The sequence below is a fragment of the Coccomyxa subellipsoidea genome (assembly GCF_000258705.1).
Source record: "Coccomyxa subellipsoidea C-169, whole genome shotgun sequence".
NCBI classification, from domain to species: Eukaryota; Viridiplantae; Chlorophyta; class Trebouxiophyceae; family Coccomyxaceae; genus Coccomyxa; species Coccomyxa subellipsoidea.
In genome coordinates, this window is record NW_005178028.1 from 1,077,429 (window position 1) to 1,094,283 (window position 16,855).

Genomic DNA, 16,855 nt, shown 5'->3' on the forward strand with positions numbered 1-16,855 from the left:
GGGAAAACACTGACATCCGTGCCCACACCTTTCTTCCAGCCAGCCCTGTCATACAGGATTTTCAGAGCAAAGGTTCAGCCTAGATAATAGCAAGAGCTGGAATCTCGTCTGATTGTACCTGATCTGAGAGCTTGAGCGAGGCGTGGGACAATTTCTAGCGGTTGAGGAAGTTCCTGTGCATAGGGACACACACCACTATGTCAGGTGCACTGACACTAGCTTTCTCTCACTTTGACGGCAGAGTAGAATTCCTTCTAATTCCTGTGATTTAAGGCTTGGCTCTTCATGTCCCGGAGCTGAAAGAATTCCTTGTGCTGCCTTACAGGGCGCCCTGCGCCTCCAAAGCCTTGGGAGCGGCAGGGCTCAGCGACAGCTAGCACTACAACACCATTGGGTCCCAGCACAGCCAATGATGGCGCAGCAAAGCCTTGGGAGACTGCCACACCGAGTAGGTTACTTTTGACACCTTCATTCAGTTCCCCTCTGGCGCTGTCAATATCACATCAACCTTCTGCTTGCATCTGGGAGGTGTTCACTTGTGTATCATCATTTGAGACCTCTGTTCAAGAGTGCGACCACTGCAGCCACAGGTCATTGGGTCCCTGCTGATTTTGGTCCTGTTCCTGTGTTGCAGCCTCTACTGGGCCGGTAGCAAACAGCAATGCTGCAATAGTAAACAGGGCACGCCCTTGGGAACAGCCCTCCACGAGCGCTTATGGCACCGGCAACGCTTACGGGTCGACTTACGGAATGGGGACAAGCGCGTACGGGGCAGGCTCCTACGGCAACAGCTATGGCACCGGCGGTGCTTACGGCAGCAGCTATGGCGGGGGCGGCTACGGAGGAAGCATGTATGGCCGGCCCGCGTACGGGGGCATGGGGAGCTACGGCGGAGCTGGCAGCTATGGCGGGGTTGGCAGCTATGGCGGGGTTGGCAGCTATGGAGGTGGTGGGATGTATGGGGGAGGCGGCATGTATGGTGGTGGGGGGATGTATGGCGGGGCCGGAGGCATGTATGGAAGACCCATGGGTGGCTATGGTGGAGCCCTAGCTGGTCCAGGAGGTGAGCGATCACTCCATTCCTTACATCCACACCGAAGCCACCTTTTGGGCGTGCCTCATGCTTGCAGCAAGCCTTGATGTTGTCTTAGCACAGCTTGTTGGTGTTCTTCTGGCAGCAGATGGGATGCATGCCAGTTTGCTAAGTCTGCGTGCATGATGTGTCAACAGGTGCACCATTTGATGCTGCAAATCCCCCGCCTGCCCCGCCGACAGCCTGGCAGGCTATGCTGCATGCTATCGGGGGAATTGTCCATTTCTTTGGGCGGCTGTCGTTCTTGGTGGACGAGAATGCTCACGCCGTCCACTTTTTCATCTCGGCTCTGCTGCAGCTTCTTGACAGGTGAGGCCTCCTCATTGTGCATGCCCACTTTCTGATTTTGCGTGCTTGTCCCTTCAATATTTTAGAGCAAAAAATAAAAAGAAAGTCTGACGAAGAGCTTCCCAGAACTGTGCAGTGCACTGTTCGAGCCTCTGTTGAATAGAGTCTGCTTTTTTACTTCTCTGATCTTTGCATGCAGGGCGGGTTCTCTGTATGGCGAGCTGGCGCGCTTTGTGCTGAGGATACTTGGCTACAAGGGAAAGCCAAAGGAGCAGTCGCTGATGGGGGGACCCCAGGGGATGATGGGCCCCCCTCGGCTGCCAGGCCTGCCAGCTGCACCCTGCGCGCAGCCAGGCGCTCCAGAGTGGGACAACATGTGGGGATCTTGAAATCCACAGAAATGCGCAGCACTATGTTTGACAGAGTAGCACTGAGATATGCGCTTGCTTTGACGTGGAAGGTTTCTTTCGCTCTGTAGCGTCCTGATTTGTATCATACTGAAATGCGGTGCTCTGATTGTTTTCATTGCTGGCCATGTTGAACCACTGTATATACAGGTAGTGAAGGTTAAGAGAGGTTCTCTTTCCGTCTTCCACACATGGGTAGGTAGACAGGTCAGAGTATCTTTGGACAGCAATATCTGCCTTTTGAATGAATCATTTCGACCATCTTAAAGGTGACATCCTGCAGAATCCTCCTCCGCAAGATTGAGGGCATGTGACAGGCTGGTGGTTTTTCTTGCACGAAGGTACTTTGGATACAAATCAATCAGATACCACATTCTGTGGCCTACGGTCACTGTAACAGCTACATGTACAGAGCATTCTTGGGCACTCCTAGCGGTTACAAAAAATGTGGTGTACATCTTGGTGCACAGCTGCTCGCAAACATGAAATTGCAAAAGCAATGCAGCACTTTCATCGTGCGGGCAATGCGCCCACTCTGTGCACACTTTGTTTTACAGAATTGCACTCCTAGAACGACACAAAATGTTATACAAAATCTAGCAGCCGCCAGGGGGGCGCTGGCCTGTCCCGGGGGAAATGGAGAAAGGGAATGCCAACAAGGGGCCCACTGACAAACCTCCAAAGCTGATACCTCTTGTCTGTCACCTCCTGCACAACCTGGCCGCCAGCATTGACAACCTGTGCAGACACAAAATTGTATTTTGTTTAATTACCTAGAAAAAGCCAATGTCACTCTCACATGCCAAACTCTACTGCAAGCATGGCAGATCTCCCACCATACAAGTCGACCGCAAACAGGAAGCTCATCGGCGCCTTAAGGCGGACATTGATACAACTTTCTGCTATTGAAATGTGCCCCAGAGCTCACCGTGATATGCTGGTCACACTGGAAGCGCACAGTGAGCACGGAGTGAAGCACCGGAGGAGCATTCCCAGGGCCAGCATTGAGTTCTGCTGCCATGCTGCTAGAGGCCGACATTTTGCTGCCTGCTGCGTCATCTACTTTAAGGCTGTCTGGGAATTCAAACCTGCAGATGCACAAGTCAGGCGTCAAACAGGGCTATGCACTGCACATACATGTCACGTCCTGTTCATGTGACAGTGACACTTCAGGCAGCTCTGGGTAGGCCCCGCCTGGCTAGTTTGTCATCGTCTATAAGCTCACAATTCGCAAGGCTGGCCTTGACGTTCCCAACGAGCTTCGTTGTTACAGACATGCCCTTGTTTGTGTAGTCCTCCACTCCTTTCCTGCCAGAAGCACACCTACCCTCAGTACACGCCAGTGCGCCAGGGGCCTGCAGCAAGTCAGAGGTGCACAAGCAGCTGTGAACCAAGCTGTGGCACAAAGTATCCAAAGCAATGACGACTACTGTGGGTGAATCTTGCACATACAGAAGATGGAGCCAACCTGAGGGCAGACAGCAGCTTCCCTGACACCATTGAACTGAGAGTTTGGAAGTCATGCTCGTTCCACAGGGTCATGACTGCACAACTCAGTCGCAGACCGTCAATAAACACTAAACACTACTCACGCCATCCATACTCTCTGGGTCACACAAAGGAGAAGTAATAAGACTGGTTCCAATGCAGTCTTCTTGAAGAAGTCTTGGTAGTCAGTCACCTGTGAAGAAGGCATCTTTTGCTCCCTCTAGGCACTCTTTTTCATCAAAGTCCTTGTCTTGGAATGTCAGCACTGCAGAAGCCATACGCCCCTGTAGCATGCATTGCTCCAGTTGCAATCTGCAGGTGGGCATTGCTGAGTAAGATCTGAAAAGTAATCTGCTCTTACCCGGACTGTGTGCAGCGCCTCAGTAAGGAAGCTGAATGGATTGAACGGATCTCTGATCTCAGATGTTTCCAGTTTGTTGAGGCCTGCACGCATTGAGAATCTTCACCACTTGTCTGGCAATCGCCCCCTCAGGCATGCACATGTCTTGCAATGATCTACTGGATGGTGATGATTGCATTTCAAGATCTATGGGGGCTCACCCGCTATCCGCTGGAATTCAGTAGCATACTTCTGCTCTTCAGGACTTGGACTCTGATCTGCTTCTGCCTTCTCATCTTGTGCTGCTTCTTGGCTGTCCTGGGAGGTCTTGCCTTCCTGTGAGCTAGAAAGGGTGCTGTCTGCTGTCTGGTTGCCTTCAGGAGCATCCTTATCTGAGGAGCTAGGTTTCTCTGTGGCGCTAGCTTTCTCTCTGATGTCTGATGCTGCCAGGGTCTCAGGAATCACAGCCGAAGCCTTCTTATCCTGCCTCTTCTTTTCTTGCTTTCTCTTCTCTACCTTTCCTGGCTTCCTCTTAGTTACATACCCAGAGAACCGGTCGCCTCCTTGGCTCGATGCCGAAAAAGATGATGCTGGAAAGGCAAATTCATATCTCTGGTAGATGTCTCTTGCACGGCTTCCATTGTTGGAATTCCCTGATCTGGCAGACCCTCCAGCAACACCTGATCTTGTGGGATGGAGAGCGGGACCTTGGGGGATGACTGATGTAAATGCGGCACAATGGCTAGTCAAAAAGTGCCGAAATGCTCGTGTGGCACATTTTATGGCTCTCATAAGGTAGAAGGCACGTTACGAGACCACCATCCTAGAATACGACGTCTACCTATAAAAATCTAATCCAACAAACAGCACTGATCAGTTCAAGCAGAAAGTACCCACAAGTCTAGATCTGTTTGAGGCGTATAAAGTCATACCTAGATTGATCTCAAACGTTCATGTCCCAACAGCTCCTAGCCTTGGAACCCTGCACAAACCCTTCCTAGGCCTCACACCTGGACATTCCCCTCCATCAGAGATCCAGGCACCTCTGTCTGCCTCTGTTAAAATTTTAACATAGTATGAGCATTGCAAATCAAATTACAGTTTCGATTTGCTTGTATTGATCGAGCACAAAAAGTCATGTCCATGAGTCACTCGCTTGCGACGTTTTCAAGAAGCTTGCAGGCGACAGCAGACTATGGTGCGATCAACAGCGCACCATTGGAGGCTCTTCTGACTGTGGTAAGATGATTATCCTGTCGTATCCATACCTATGTATACTCTATATATACGTGGGCATGCGCTTGCATAATACAGCTGATGCCACCCTCAACACGGTAGCCAAAATAGATTATGGTAGAATGACGTCAAAAAATTACCCTTAGCGGTTGACACATCTCATTTGCTTGCAGGTGAGCCAAGGCCATGCTCTCCTAGCTGAGGTACTCCAACTCAGCAGCTCCTTGCCACCAGCTCTGCAACCTGCCACCACCAAATTTGCACCCATCCTGTTCGACTTCCGCTATTTCAGAGACCCAGATGCCCATGACCAGAAGGTCGAAGCCAGCCGCGAGCTGACCAGCTTAGATGAAGAGTTCAGAGAGGTGTGTCATGGGCCATGCATGCATGCATTGTGTGGGATCCTCATGAGCTTGGCCTGACCCCTTGCTGGAAGGAAATGCAGTCAGCAGACTTCCCTTCCCTTGCAGCACGCAACTTGTACAATATACTTGTAAAGCAGATGCACGAACTCATCCACCAGGTGCCTATGCCGAACAGGCCCATCAGGATGTTCTGGAGCAGCTTTACATGCTGTATCGGGGCGTTGTAGAGCTGCATGGCCGCCTTGTGGACTTCTTGCAGCAGCTCAAGGATGGCGCATACATCCAGTGCAGCATTTCCAGCCTCATGCTGGTTTGTTCCTGCACAATACCTTATCACTTGATGCACAACTTCCTGCAAGTAGGATGCGGCTGGAAGCGGGAGGCACCATTGACCACTTCTTGGCCTTCCCAATCTGATTGTGGATAGTTACTATTGCAAACGCTGAGGTCCTCTTGGACCCATTGTGTAAATCTGCGTAGCCCATGCGAGATCCCTATAGGCCGAGGCCGAGTAAGCTCAACAGATGGTGTGGAACAGTAGTAGAAGGTCTGTGAATGCCTGACCTCACCAGGAAGAGAAGTATAAATCCAACAGAGAGGCTGATGTGTGTGTGTGTGTGTGCGCGCAGAATCCTGAGCGGCGGCAGCTGCTGCTGGAGGCTGTGGCGCTGGTGGGTGCCCTGCTGCTATCCCTGGACAGGCGCATCGATGGAGCTGTGCGCGAGCGCTCTGTCGTGGCCTACTACCGCCTCAAGGGCGGCGCGCAGGCATGGGCCCCCGACCCTTCTAATTCCCTTGCAGCCAGGGGACCTGGATGCATCGTTCAACTGCCTTCATGGTCAAACCGACTGTACCACCTCATGAACTTTGAAAGTGAAGTCTTGAAAGAACATGGCATTGCCTCTGCACAATCGTGCCCTGTTGCCATTGCCATATAATGCTTCAGGAGCTTGTGCAGAAGCTTTTCAGGAATTTACTATCATGGCATTAATGGCCCGTAGAGGACAGCTGCAGGCCATGCACGCCGTTTATTATTTTCTTCCTTGTGAGCATAGAGGGCGTGTTTGCAGGCTGTGGGACCTTCAGTAAACCAGGTGATCACCCTGGTGTCCTCCACTGGATTCCAAGCCAGCGCTAAGAGGCCTCCTGCAGGTGGGGATCAGATCCACCAACACCCCTTTCTTGAGCAGTAAGGGCAGTGTGCCCAGTCAGCTCTGATGGAGTCCAGAACTAGATTTAACTTGAAGATCCCTGTGTCACTGCAATGAGTCATATCCTGGTGGTGCAGGATATCCTGAGTCCTACTTTGCCAGGCTGGCGCTCCCACAGGAGGCCATCATGGCGGTCGTAGCCGCCTGCAGATCAGATGACATCTACCACCAGGCAAGCCTGTCCCACTCATTCAGCCCCACACCTTGATGCTCTACCAGCATGCCAAATTGGTGATCGAGTAATTAAAGTTTGTTATCTATCTTTGCAAGATGATGGATTGCTTAGCGAGCACGGGTGTGGTCACAGGTGGTGCACTATCCTGCGCCGGAGCATCGGACGGCTGCGCTGTCGCACCAGGCGGCTGGGCTTTACTTGGCTCTCTACTTTGTGCCCCAAGTGCTGCATCGCGACTCTTCCCTCATGCGCACCCTTGTGGACAGGTGCCATCTCCTGCACCTCATGTGGAATGAGGCTAGGCAGTCTCTCTCTCTGTTTGGCACGATAGAGGGCCTTCCTGCATCCTTCTTGGAAGCTCACCGCTTGACAGCGGATTATTTTTGACATGGGCCTGAGGGACTCAAAAATCTCGTCAGTGTAAAGCTCACTGTGGGCCAGGACCCACATGTGGGAAGATATCTTCAAGATTTGGTATTGTGTGGCATTGTGCTTCCCAAGTCTCTCACGCAGTCGCGTTGCTCAGAATCCCAGTTTACTCCGTAGCTGCAGCAGGTTCATCAAGCTGCAGAGCCCCATTGGGGCATCTCCACCATACCTTACGCCCCATCCTTGCGGACTTGGAGCCTTCTCTAGGAAGTAGCCGTGAGTACGGGTATGGGGGCCGATGCAGGAAGTAGCCGTGAGTACGGGTATGGGGGCCGATGCAGGCACTTTGCGGACAACTGGGTGGTGGCTTGGGGCCCGGGGTTCCGCTCGGATTTGGCGCTGGAGTGGGAGAGCTTCAAGGCGGCGCGCGGCGCGTTGGGCGGTGTGATAACGGCCGCGCGCGCCAAGGACATGGCCGCCACCTACGCCGCCGCGCTGCCGCAGCTGCAGGCCCAGCTCTCCTCCTTCCTGGTGGAGGGCAAGCTCAAGGTGCGCGTGTGCCCATCTGTTGCCCCTCCAAGTAGCTTTCTGCCCAGGCACTGCATTGCAGTCTAAGGGAGGGTGCAAGACACTGCCTTTCTAGTGTTGCAAAGAAGTTCATGTCTGCTCTGGTCCCAGGAACATTTCATTTTTGAGAGGCATTCCAAAACCTGCGATTAGTGGTCCACATGGCCTTCAAGAGTGACATGTAGTGTGGCACGCTACATTTAATACCTTCCCAGTCGGCTTCGGAGCTTCTATGTGACGTTGACCGTGGTGCCTAAGAACTTCTTTTCCCATCAGTGGACCTAGTTGAGCCCTTGGCTCTGGGCAATTTCCCTCTCGATTTTGGACCTTCGCTCCCAAAGGCTGCCTGCAAAGGTTTGGTAAGAGATGGCAGTGCCGGCTGCGTTGCAGGAGGAGTATGTGCTAGAGCACATGGCGGAGGTGTTCTCGTGCTTGCGCAGCTGCAACGTGGCCCTGCGCTGGCTGCTGTTGCACACCGCCGCCTCCCACCGCAAGCTGCGCGCCGCCATCGCCTCCGCCGCGCCGCCGCCCAACGCCCTGCTCGCTCTGCTGCTTGACACCGCCCTCCTGGAATACGAGGTGCGGCAACCATGCGCGAGCCGCAAGTGTCCAGGGGTTCCCCTCCAGAAAAGCAAGCGAGGAAGTTCCTGGAGCAGGGCAAACCTGCAGCCTGAGGACTGTGCCAAGTGTATTTCAGAGATTGCTTGCACTTTTCGAGGGGCCGGAAAGGCGTTTGGGTCAAGAAACGGGAAGCCAGTCATTTCCTCTACAATGGTGAAGTGAACATGCACACAAAGGATGCCCTCAGCGGCATGTGCTGGCGTGTGCGCGCAGGTGCGGCGGGGTTACAGCGTGCTGCTGGAGAGCAAGACGGAGCGGTGGCATGCACAGAGGCGCGCCCTGGTGGAGGCCATCCAGGACCTGGCCGCCTTCTACCAGGCGCTGCAGGCGCTCCCCCGCTCAACCTCCACCGCCGACCTCTCCGACTGGTTCGACCACCTCATCCAGCAGGTGCTGCCCCTCTGCCCCTAGTCTGTCCACTGGCCATCAGTAGCGAGATGGCCTTTGCATAGGGCACCATATCACAGCGCGCAGCTGCAGAATGCATGCACATTGCACAACCTCGGACTGATGCAGACATGCAGGTCCTGTGACCTAGTCAGGTGGCCCCACAGAGACCGGAAAGCTAGAAATTGCTCACTTCACTCCTTAGTCGCCAGGCCAATTATCGACCAATCACTGCTTTTGTGCGTTAAATCAGCCATTTAGCAGGGCGTTGGTACTTGACATGGCTTAGAATGGGTGGATTTATTCAGTTCAAACCACCAAGCTCCAGTCATTTGAAGCTGTGCTGGTGCCACTCATGCCCTGCCCAATTTAGCGCCCAACTGCCCTGAGTGCGCGTGACATTGCAACGGAGTCCGGTTGCCTGGTCAATTGTGTGGTGGTGGTGGTGTTTGCTTTGTACTTCTTAATTGTGTCTGCTCTCTTTTTTTTGGATAAAAATTCAAATTGAACATGCTCTAGTAATTTAATCATTTTAACGGTGTCCGTCGCCTTAGGGCTTTGCTCTGCTGGTTCTCTGCATCATTCCCGCTTCACCCTGCAGCAAGTGAAGAAGCAAAACACTCCCCTCAAGCTTCTGGCCTTTTGGCTACATTTACAATGGGCCAGCGTACAGCTGCATTTTCTTGTCAGATGGAGATCAGTGAGCCTTTGAGTCTCGATAGCTCTCAATATCTGACCTTTATGGCTCCCCTCTACCGCGCAGGTGGAGGGGATGGACTATGCCGACCCGACAGGCACCTCGCGGAGCGTGCAGTCGCTGACGCTGGCACTGGACGACGCAGAGCGGTTCCATCCGCCGGAGGCCGCGCTGCAGACCAAGCAGTTCCTGGCCGCCATCCGTGGCCACCTGGCGCACACGCTGCGCATCGCGGATGTGAAGGAGGAGCTGCTTGCCACGCTGGCGGCCGTGGCTGACTTCGCCTACGGCTGGGGGCTGCTCGACTCATACGTCGCCCGCCTGCAGGCGGAGGTGACTGTCAATGAAATGCTAGGAGTCCACTATCATTTGTGGGCCGAGCTTGTACGCCGGCTCCTTGAATGCCTGTGTTAAGGGGAGACCAGAGGCAGTGACCCTACAGAAAGAAAGGGGCCTGATACTTGCTGAAATGGACCTCCCTGGCATGCGCAGAGATACTGCAGCGGTTGCTTCTAACCACATTCTTCACCCTTGAGACCTCCTGTAGGCCAGAGCTCTCTACACTTCAAAATCATCACTACCTGGGTGATGTCCTGACCGCAGGCAAGTTGGGCCTATTTGACGCAAGTAATCTATTCCCAGTAGAAAGCCGCAATTTTAATTCATCCCGGGGTGACTGCAGGTGCGCGCGGACCCGGGGACGGTGCTGAAGCTGCGCTGCCTGTTCCTGAAGATGCGTTCCCTGCTGGAAGTCCCCCTGCTGCGGCTGGGCCAGGCACGCGCTCCTGCCCTCTCCGCCACATCGCGCGTCTACTCTTCCGCCCTCCTCGCCTTCTCCCGCCTCATTCTCCAGGTGCAGCACTCGTATCTAGCCTAGCTTGTGTGATGACCTTGTGGCCATGAAGACAAGGACCGGTTGTGTTTGCCACAAAAGCCGAATCTAGATACCGGCAATCGCTCTAGACCCCTCACTTCTCTCTCCTTGCTACTGGCTGTCGATATCTTTTTGTGGCTTTCGTGGCAAATGTGGGCGGCCCATTCACCCTAGCTTGCTAATCTTTAAATGTGCTCGGCTTTCTCACTGCTCGACCGGGAGGTCACAAGATTTGGGCAGCTGTGTGCTCTGTCCGGCTCTTTCCCAGAGCTGGGTGGAGCCCGCTCTGGTTGCACTCGAGTTGGACATGTGTGTCATGTGGTGTGTGCTCCATCCGGGCGGACACATGAGCACCGCGGCAAGTCTTCTTCGCCAGGGGCAGAAACCACGTGATCCGGTTTTCGAGCTTGCTGGCAGCCCTAATTGTCCTGCTACATGCCTCATGGCAATGCTCTTGAGTCATTTCTAACTATAAAATTTTGGACTACTATTTAATGCAAGATCTTGTCATGTCGATCGCCAGGTGGTGCCGGCGACGGTTGGGGATCTGCTGGATCAGATGGTGGTGGTCACGAGCGCGCGCATGACGCCTCTGCCGCCGCGGCTGGACGTCGGCCGCCTGCGGGAGGCCGCTCAGCTTCCGCAGCGCGCGCAGCTGGCCGCCCTCGCGCACCGCATCGCCGCTTTCGCCGAGGGAATGCGCGCCATGGAGAAGTGCACCGCCCGCATCCTTGCCTAAAGTGCTCAACTGTGACGAAACAACATCTGCTAAACAAGCTGTGCCCCGTTCGTGGTCCCTTCTCTTGTTTCGTCTGAGGTAATGTGGATATCCAGTGTTCCCACCGGTCATGTTTTTTCTCTGGTGCCATGCAGCCAGGCCATTTTTTCCTCTCTTATCTTGTTCTGATGCTCGATTTGTCCTTGTGTCCTAGCACGAAAGTGTGAATCTCTTCGGCAGACGTTTTGATGTCAGTTTGTAGCAATTTATATCTCACAAAGCGAAAGTGAAAAATCTCTTTGCTCAAGAGCCTAGATTCCCAAGGGCTGCGTGCCATCGTGCACTTCGACAAAATTGTGCTGAACAGAGAATATCTTGTCTTGCTTAAAAATTCAAAGTCTGAGTGTCAGCCTGGGCCGTGCAGGAGTATCTGCTTGAGTATCTGAAAAGGTGTGCATCTGAGCTGTGCAGGTATTCGTGGGCATGCCATCTCAACCCTCCAGAACTTTTTCTACTGCACTAAAGCAGGACATTTGCGTGTACGCCGCGCCGCTGCATGCTGCGCTGCCGTTCATGCACTCCAGCACTTTCGCTCTGAAGAGGGGAATCCCTCGAAGTGTTAATAATTGATTTCTTCCTTTTGGCGTGAGCTGCGCAGGACATTTGTGGGCGTGGTGGAGCTGCAGCCGACGCGGCTGCTGGAGGACGGCCTGCGAGCGCACCTGGCGCAGCGTGCGGCGGCCGCGGCTGCGACGGCATTGTCATTCTCCAACCTGCCCGCGCTGCTGGCGTACCCGCCTCTGTCGGCTGCCGGCCGCTCCGCGCTCGCCGGCCTCTTCGGCGGCGGCGCGTCCCTCTCAGCCAGCATCCCGGGGCGGTGCGCATGGCGTTCCCTCTTGCTCAGTATGGCCAAGTAGGGGTTGTCAATGCAGCGACAATGGTCGTGCCTCAAGCTCACGTATGCCTAAGCACATGTGACTTCTAGAGTTTCTTGGGCTTGGTCCCCAGCTGAAAGCAAGCTGTTCGTTCAACCTGTAGCTTTTGTGAGGAGGTGGCAATTCGTTCCTTGCCGGCACAGTCCGTATTGTGCTGCTGGAGATGCAATGCCTTCACGGATGCCTAGCTGCTACAAGGCTACACTTTTGTGAACAATGTGGCGTGGGTGCCTCTGCTGCAGGCAGGACCTTGTGGCGCGGCTGGGCGAGCTGGCCGCCAAGCTGCGAGCGTTGCGCGACGCTTTTGAGGTGGTGCAAGATCTAGTGGACCTGCCCGGCCTGCGCGTGTGGCACACCCAGCTGCAGCGGGTTCTCTCTGCCAATCTTGCCGCCGAGCTGCGCAGGTCCAAACACTCCTCTTTTGCACCAAATTCATGTCCGCCACCGTTTCCCTCTTGTCATCCGGAATAATTGCCCTTGCAGTTTTCGCTGCACTGCAAGGCGGAGACACTCCGTCATATCACTGCTCTACATGGATATACATGCTGCAGACTGGTGGAGAACTGATATACACGTTGATGTCTGGGCGGAGCTGCATCTTGCAGCTTCACCATGCAGTGGATCAGTTCGCTGTTATGATTGGGTTTGCTGCCTTCCATGTGATGTAGAAAGGCGCACAGATCTTTGCATGTCCACAAGGCAGTGCTGTAGAAGCAGCAAGGGTGGGAATAGCTGAAGCGGGCGCTGGGTTGCAGATTCAGGAGGGTGGCGGAGAGCAGCATGGCCAGCACCAGCGGATGGGATGGGGCGCCCCCAGAGGCGCTGGGCGGCCCCAAAGACGAGCTTTATGGGGAACCCGTCACCTTCCTTGGCAGGTGCGCAGCATGCCGCCACCTTGCCAAAGTATTGGAGATAAAACATTTTGCCCTCACTTCGACTTTATTGCTGTGTCTTCCAATGTAAGATTGAAAGGATCTATGTACAACTATATCACAACAGGGTCATCCTCATGTGATGATACCATGTTTTGCTCCCCACAGACGACCTTGTCGTAAGTTTGTTGCATTGATGCTTTCATGACTAAATGTTTCTCTTGAGCATGGTACCGCTCTTACCTGGAATGCTCACCTTTCAAGTCCCGCAGGTTCGGTATTGTGCAGTCTGCTCAGATGCCTCGGGCTTCCTCGTGCTGTGCGCAGGCTGGTCGGGGAGGTGTTGCGGCTGAGTGACCCTGTGCGCACGCAGTTCCAGCCGCTGCTCTGCGCCTGGCACGACGCCAGCGGTGGCGAGGTGGGCAACATCCATACCTCCTTATTCTATGTGCCGCCTTTAACCCCAATCACTGATATCTGTTCAAGAGTTTGCTTTGCAACGCTGGCCAAATGAGCATGACTGTCCTGCAACCCGCATGCTACCACCTCACCTTGTTTCCACTCGACACGGCACTCTGTTCTGTCACACATTGTCAAGATATAAAGTTATCAAATATTCAAGTTGTGTTTGGGTGACATAAAGGTGCTGGGCATGGCTGCGTTCGGTGCGCTGGCGGCGGCGTTTGACGGCCCCGGGCTGCGGTGCACGGGCGCGGTGGTGGCAGCGCGCACGCACCAGACGCTGCACGCCGGCCTCTCCCACATACGCGCTGAGCTCGACGCCGGTGGGCAGCGCACCGCCTGCCATGCACATTGCGCCTTGAGGCGGCTTTGCTCTTCTTTTATTGCTTGTGTCTAACTCAGCCGGCCGGGAATGCAGCAGCCTAGAATGGGCCAACTTGTCATCGGAACTTATCACCAGATCAGCTGTTCTTTTCGCATCCAGAACATGCGCGTGTCAGATGCAAGAAGGAGAAAAGGAAATCGACTGAAGCATCTTCACGGGCCACTCCTGTTTATGGGTTTATACCATTGGATTCACAGCTTGCGGGAGAGCTTGTCTGAAATTGCTTTTATAATTACCTAGCCTGATTTGGATGGTACAGGGTGGCGGGCGTCGCTGGCGGATCTGCGGGAAGCGGTGGGGTCCTCCACAGCGCCACCGGAGGGGGGTCCCGGCGTCTATGTGGAAGCTGCCAGGGCGGCTTCGCGGCAGCTGCAGCCTCTGGCTGTGCTCATCGCGTCCCTGGGCCAAATGCAGCTTCTGCAGCAGCGCATCCGGCACGAGCTTGCCTCCATCAGCAGGTCAGGAACTTTACCACATTTTCCCTTTGTGTACACATGCCTTACGTATGCATCCCAAGGATGTTATGCTTCTTGGGCCAATACTGCGGGGACTGTGTATGTTTTTGGGGTCTGCTTAGTGAGTTGCTTCTGTTCACTGCACCAATATTGCAGGCATGTCCCTCCTGCTCGTCCTGCTCTTCAAGCCTGTCCAATCAGAAACGAAATTAACTGTCAAATGCTTGCTTGGATAATTGCAATAGTGTCGAGGGGATTAACCAGGGAGTGCGTCATTGTCTAAGAAAAGCCCTTGGGCAAGAAGCAGGTCTGTCCTCAGTTGGGTCACAAACAAAATGCTGGGGTGGGGTGGTTTGGGGCAGGTTGGAAGGGGACGCTCTACTGCACTGCGCATTGGAAGGACTCAATGCAGCGCTTCTTGCGGACGCCAAGGCCGCAGCATCAGCGCAAGGAAGCAGCATTGAGCCGCCGGCGTCCCCTGTCACCCCTCTGCAGCCGGAGCTCGCAGACCTTTTCGAGGCTGCTGGCCTCAGCAATCCAATGGAGAAGGTATGCACGCATCTCTCAACTCGACCAATAAACATCTCAAATATGACACATCCATCTTGACTTTTCAGCAGACTTCCTGCTTACCTGCAACGAATGGTTGTGGGCTGCATAACACTGGAATGTGGGCGCACTTAAGACAGAATGCATTAAACCCCTGCTCACTTCCTCAAGCGTCCTCAGGTGTGCCTGATTAGACAACATTAGAGAATAGAATAGAACAGAGTTCTGTGGGTTCTGGGTCCAGGTTTATGAGAGGCCGGCAGCGCTGCCAGAGTTACCAGAGGTTTTGTTCCTGGTGCTATTCTCGCTGCTGGATGCATATGCATTCAACCGGCGGCTGGCGTTGCTGGAGAGGGCTGACAGGAAGGCTCCCGATTCGGTGCCCCTTGCCTGCGGCTTCGCCACCCTTCTGCGCCAGTTCCACCCCTGCTACGCCGAGGTGCGGCGATCTCGCTTCCCTTCTTACATGATTCCCAAAGTTGCTGATTACATCTTGACGTCATTGTCAGACCCTGAAAAAATGCGCTGGAAATGCTGGTGTTTGAGGTGGCAGTTGCGGCTTTTGATTGCATGCCTTTAATTTCTGTGTCTGGCTGCAAAATGTGCACCGCTAGGTTTGAGCCTGAGCTTTCAGGAGCGCTTTTTCAGTGCAATTCTGTTCTCTTGTTCTCTTCCTGCAATCTGCATAACTCTGGTGTGGATGTGAAACATGCTGTGTGGCTGCTTGCAGGCGTTTCTGCAGTGCGTGGGGCAGTGCATCCAGATATATGTGCAGACAGCGACTGGGGCAGTGGCGCAGGGAGTGCAGGCTGCTGGGATCGATGTGGCACTGCCCAGAAAGATTGGAACGCTCGTGGCATTCGTTGAGAGCGTGAGCGAGTTTGGCGGGATGTCCCAGTCGCTTGTGCATCAGTACATACCGCCATTCATAGCTGACACTTGGCTGTCGGTGCTGGCATGAGAGCTGCAAGATTAAATGTGCAAGGTCCATTGGATTGACGCTCTGTTTCCTAAAGGTTGGTAATGGAAATGGCGAACTGGGATGTACATTAGCCACACTTGTGACATGATGCTTGTACTTGTTGTAAAGAGAAGGGAGAATGCAAGACATGAAGGCATTGCGAGCGCCATGATAGGAGAAAGGGCTGCCTCGCACTAGTGATGTGCTCTGTATACAGTACTGTATACAGAGCACATCACAAACATCTCCCGGCCGGGAGCGGCCCAGGAGCACTGATGATCACTTTGCATACATGCCGTCATGCATGTGTGGCTAGGTGAGGGAGGGGGCATGCGTTGTCGCGCGGAAGCTGCAATATTGCAAGCGACATTCGAGGCACAGATGACCAATGCACTGTGCTGTGAGAAGAGCAGACAGAATGATCCGCACTCTGACATTCAATAAGTCAATGGGTGCCCCTTGTGCATCGATTGCATCGAGCCAATCAAGCACTGCCTTGGACGCAGGGATAATAATTCGAAGAGAGCAACCTTATTTATAAACCAGAAAAGAGCATCCTTACAAGTGGAATGTCAATGAAAACGTCACTTGGCTAAATTCACTGTGTATTTCCTGACAGATCAGCCCCGGCTTGATTGGAATCGTTCACCAAAAAGATTGCAATATCGAACCCTGTCTGCTAGCATCAGCACATGATGAATTGCACATGGCATCAAAGCCCAGCGGAAGTAAGAGATATTTGGCCCACGCATCAATGATGCTGATCACGAATCAAAGAAGACAAACCAGCCAGCTTCAACACAGCATGCTCATTCTGCAACAAATTCCTGCAATCCTGCTCATTGCAAACAAGACAGCCCAAAAGGCTACCTAGCACGCCAACGGCAGTGTAAATTGGCAGCATGCCTCAAAACAGCTCTTGCATGAGAGGCCAATCATAGAGACCCCAACAAATAGAAGAGATTGGCAGGGCTTTCTGCGCTCAGGAGTCTTTGGACTTTTACCATACCAGGCTGCACCAGAACGCAAGCTTTGACAAAACCCACCATCACAGGTCGAACGAGGCGAGAATGATACCCCAGGATGCAATTGCCAGATCATAGAATTAGGCTTGTCGCATCGCCTTCAAATACCGCATCACTGCGGCTGCATTTGATTGTGACCTCTTCGTTCGCATACAGGACAGATGCACATCGCGCAAGGATAATGCTTGCAATTTTCCTAGACAAAATGGGCACAAAGTGCCTCTGCTTGACAAGACACGGCCGTTGCCTTGGTAAATTCTGTCGCGATCAAGTGGACCCCATCCCCAGCTTGTTTGAGTGAATCTGCAGGATCCCACTGTCATACTCCCAGAAGCTGTAGCATGCACATCCAATCCAAGATCTGCAGAGCTTTTT

General features: G+C 53.7%; 2 protein-coding genes across 2 annotated transcripts; both read left to right on the top strand.

The window, feature by feature from the left end:
- Positions 1–750: 750 nt before the first annotated feature.
- COCSUDRAFT_43976 (hypothetical protein) lies at positions 751–1,770 on the top strand (the record flags this gene model as incomplete). The annotated part of the gene is made up of 3 exons (XM_005645046.1): positions 751–1,063; positions 1,231–1,402; positions 1,581–1,770. 3 exons carry the CDS (start codon positions 751–753, stop codon positions 1,768–1,770), a joined length of 675 nt encoding a protein of 224 aa, XP_005645103.1.
- Positions 1,771–4,811: 3,041 nt separating this feature from the next.
- On the top strand, positions 4,812–15,455 carry COCSUDRAFT_43977 (hypothetical protein; the record flags this gene model as incomplete). The annotated part of the gene is made up of 20 exons (XM_005645047.1): positions 4,812–4,814; positions 5,026–5,217; positions 5,847–6,090; positions 6,506–6,564; positions 6,736–6,869; positions 7,314–7,521; positions 7,930–8,118; positions 8,374–8,550; positions 9,311–9,577; positions 9,927–10,097; positions 10,642–10,832; positions 11,495–11,713; positions 12,014–12,175; positions 12,527–12,646; positions 12,971–13,061; positions 13,287–13,428; positions 13,750–13,948; positions 14,308–14,494; positions 14,739–14,933; positions 15,225–15,455. The coding sequence occupies 20 exons, from the start codon at positions 4,812–4,814 to the stop codon at positions 15,453–15,455; spliced, it is 3,381 nt and encodes a 1,126-aa protein (XP_005645104.1).
- Positions 15,456–16,855: the final 1,400 nt, after the last annotated feature.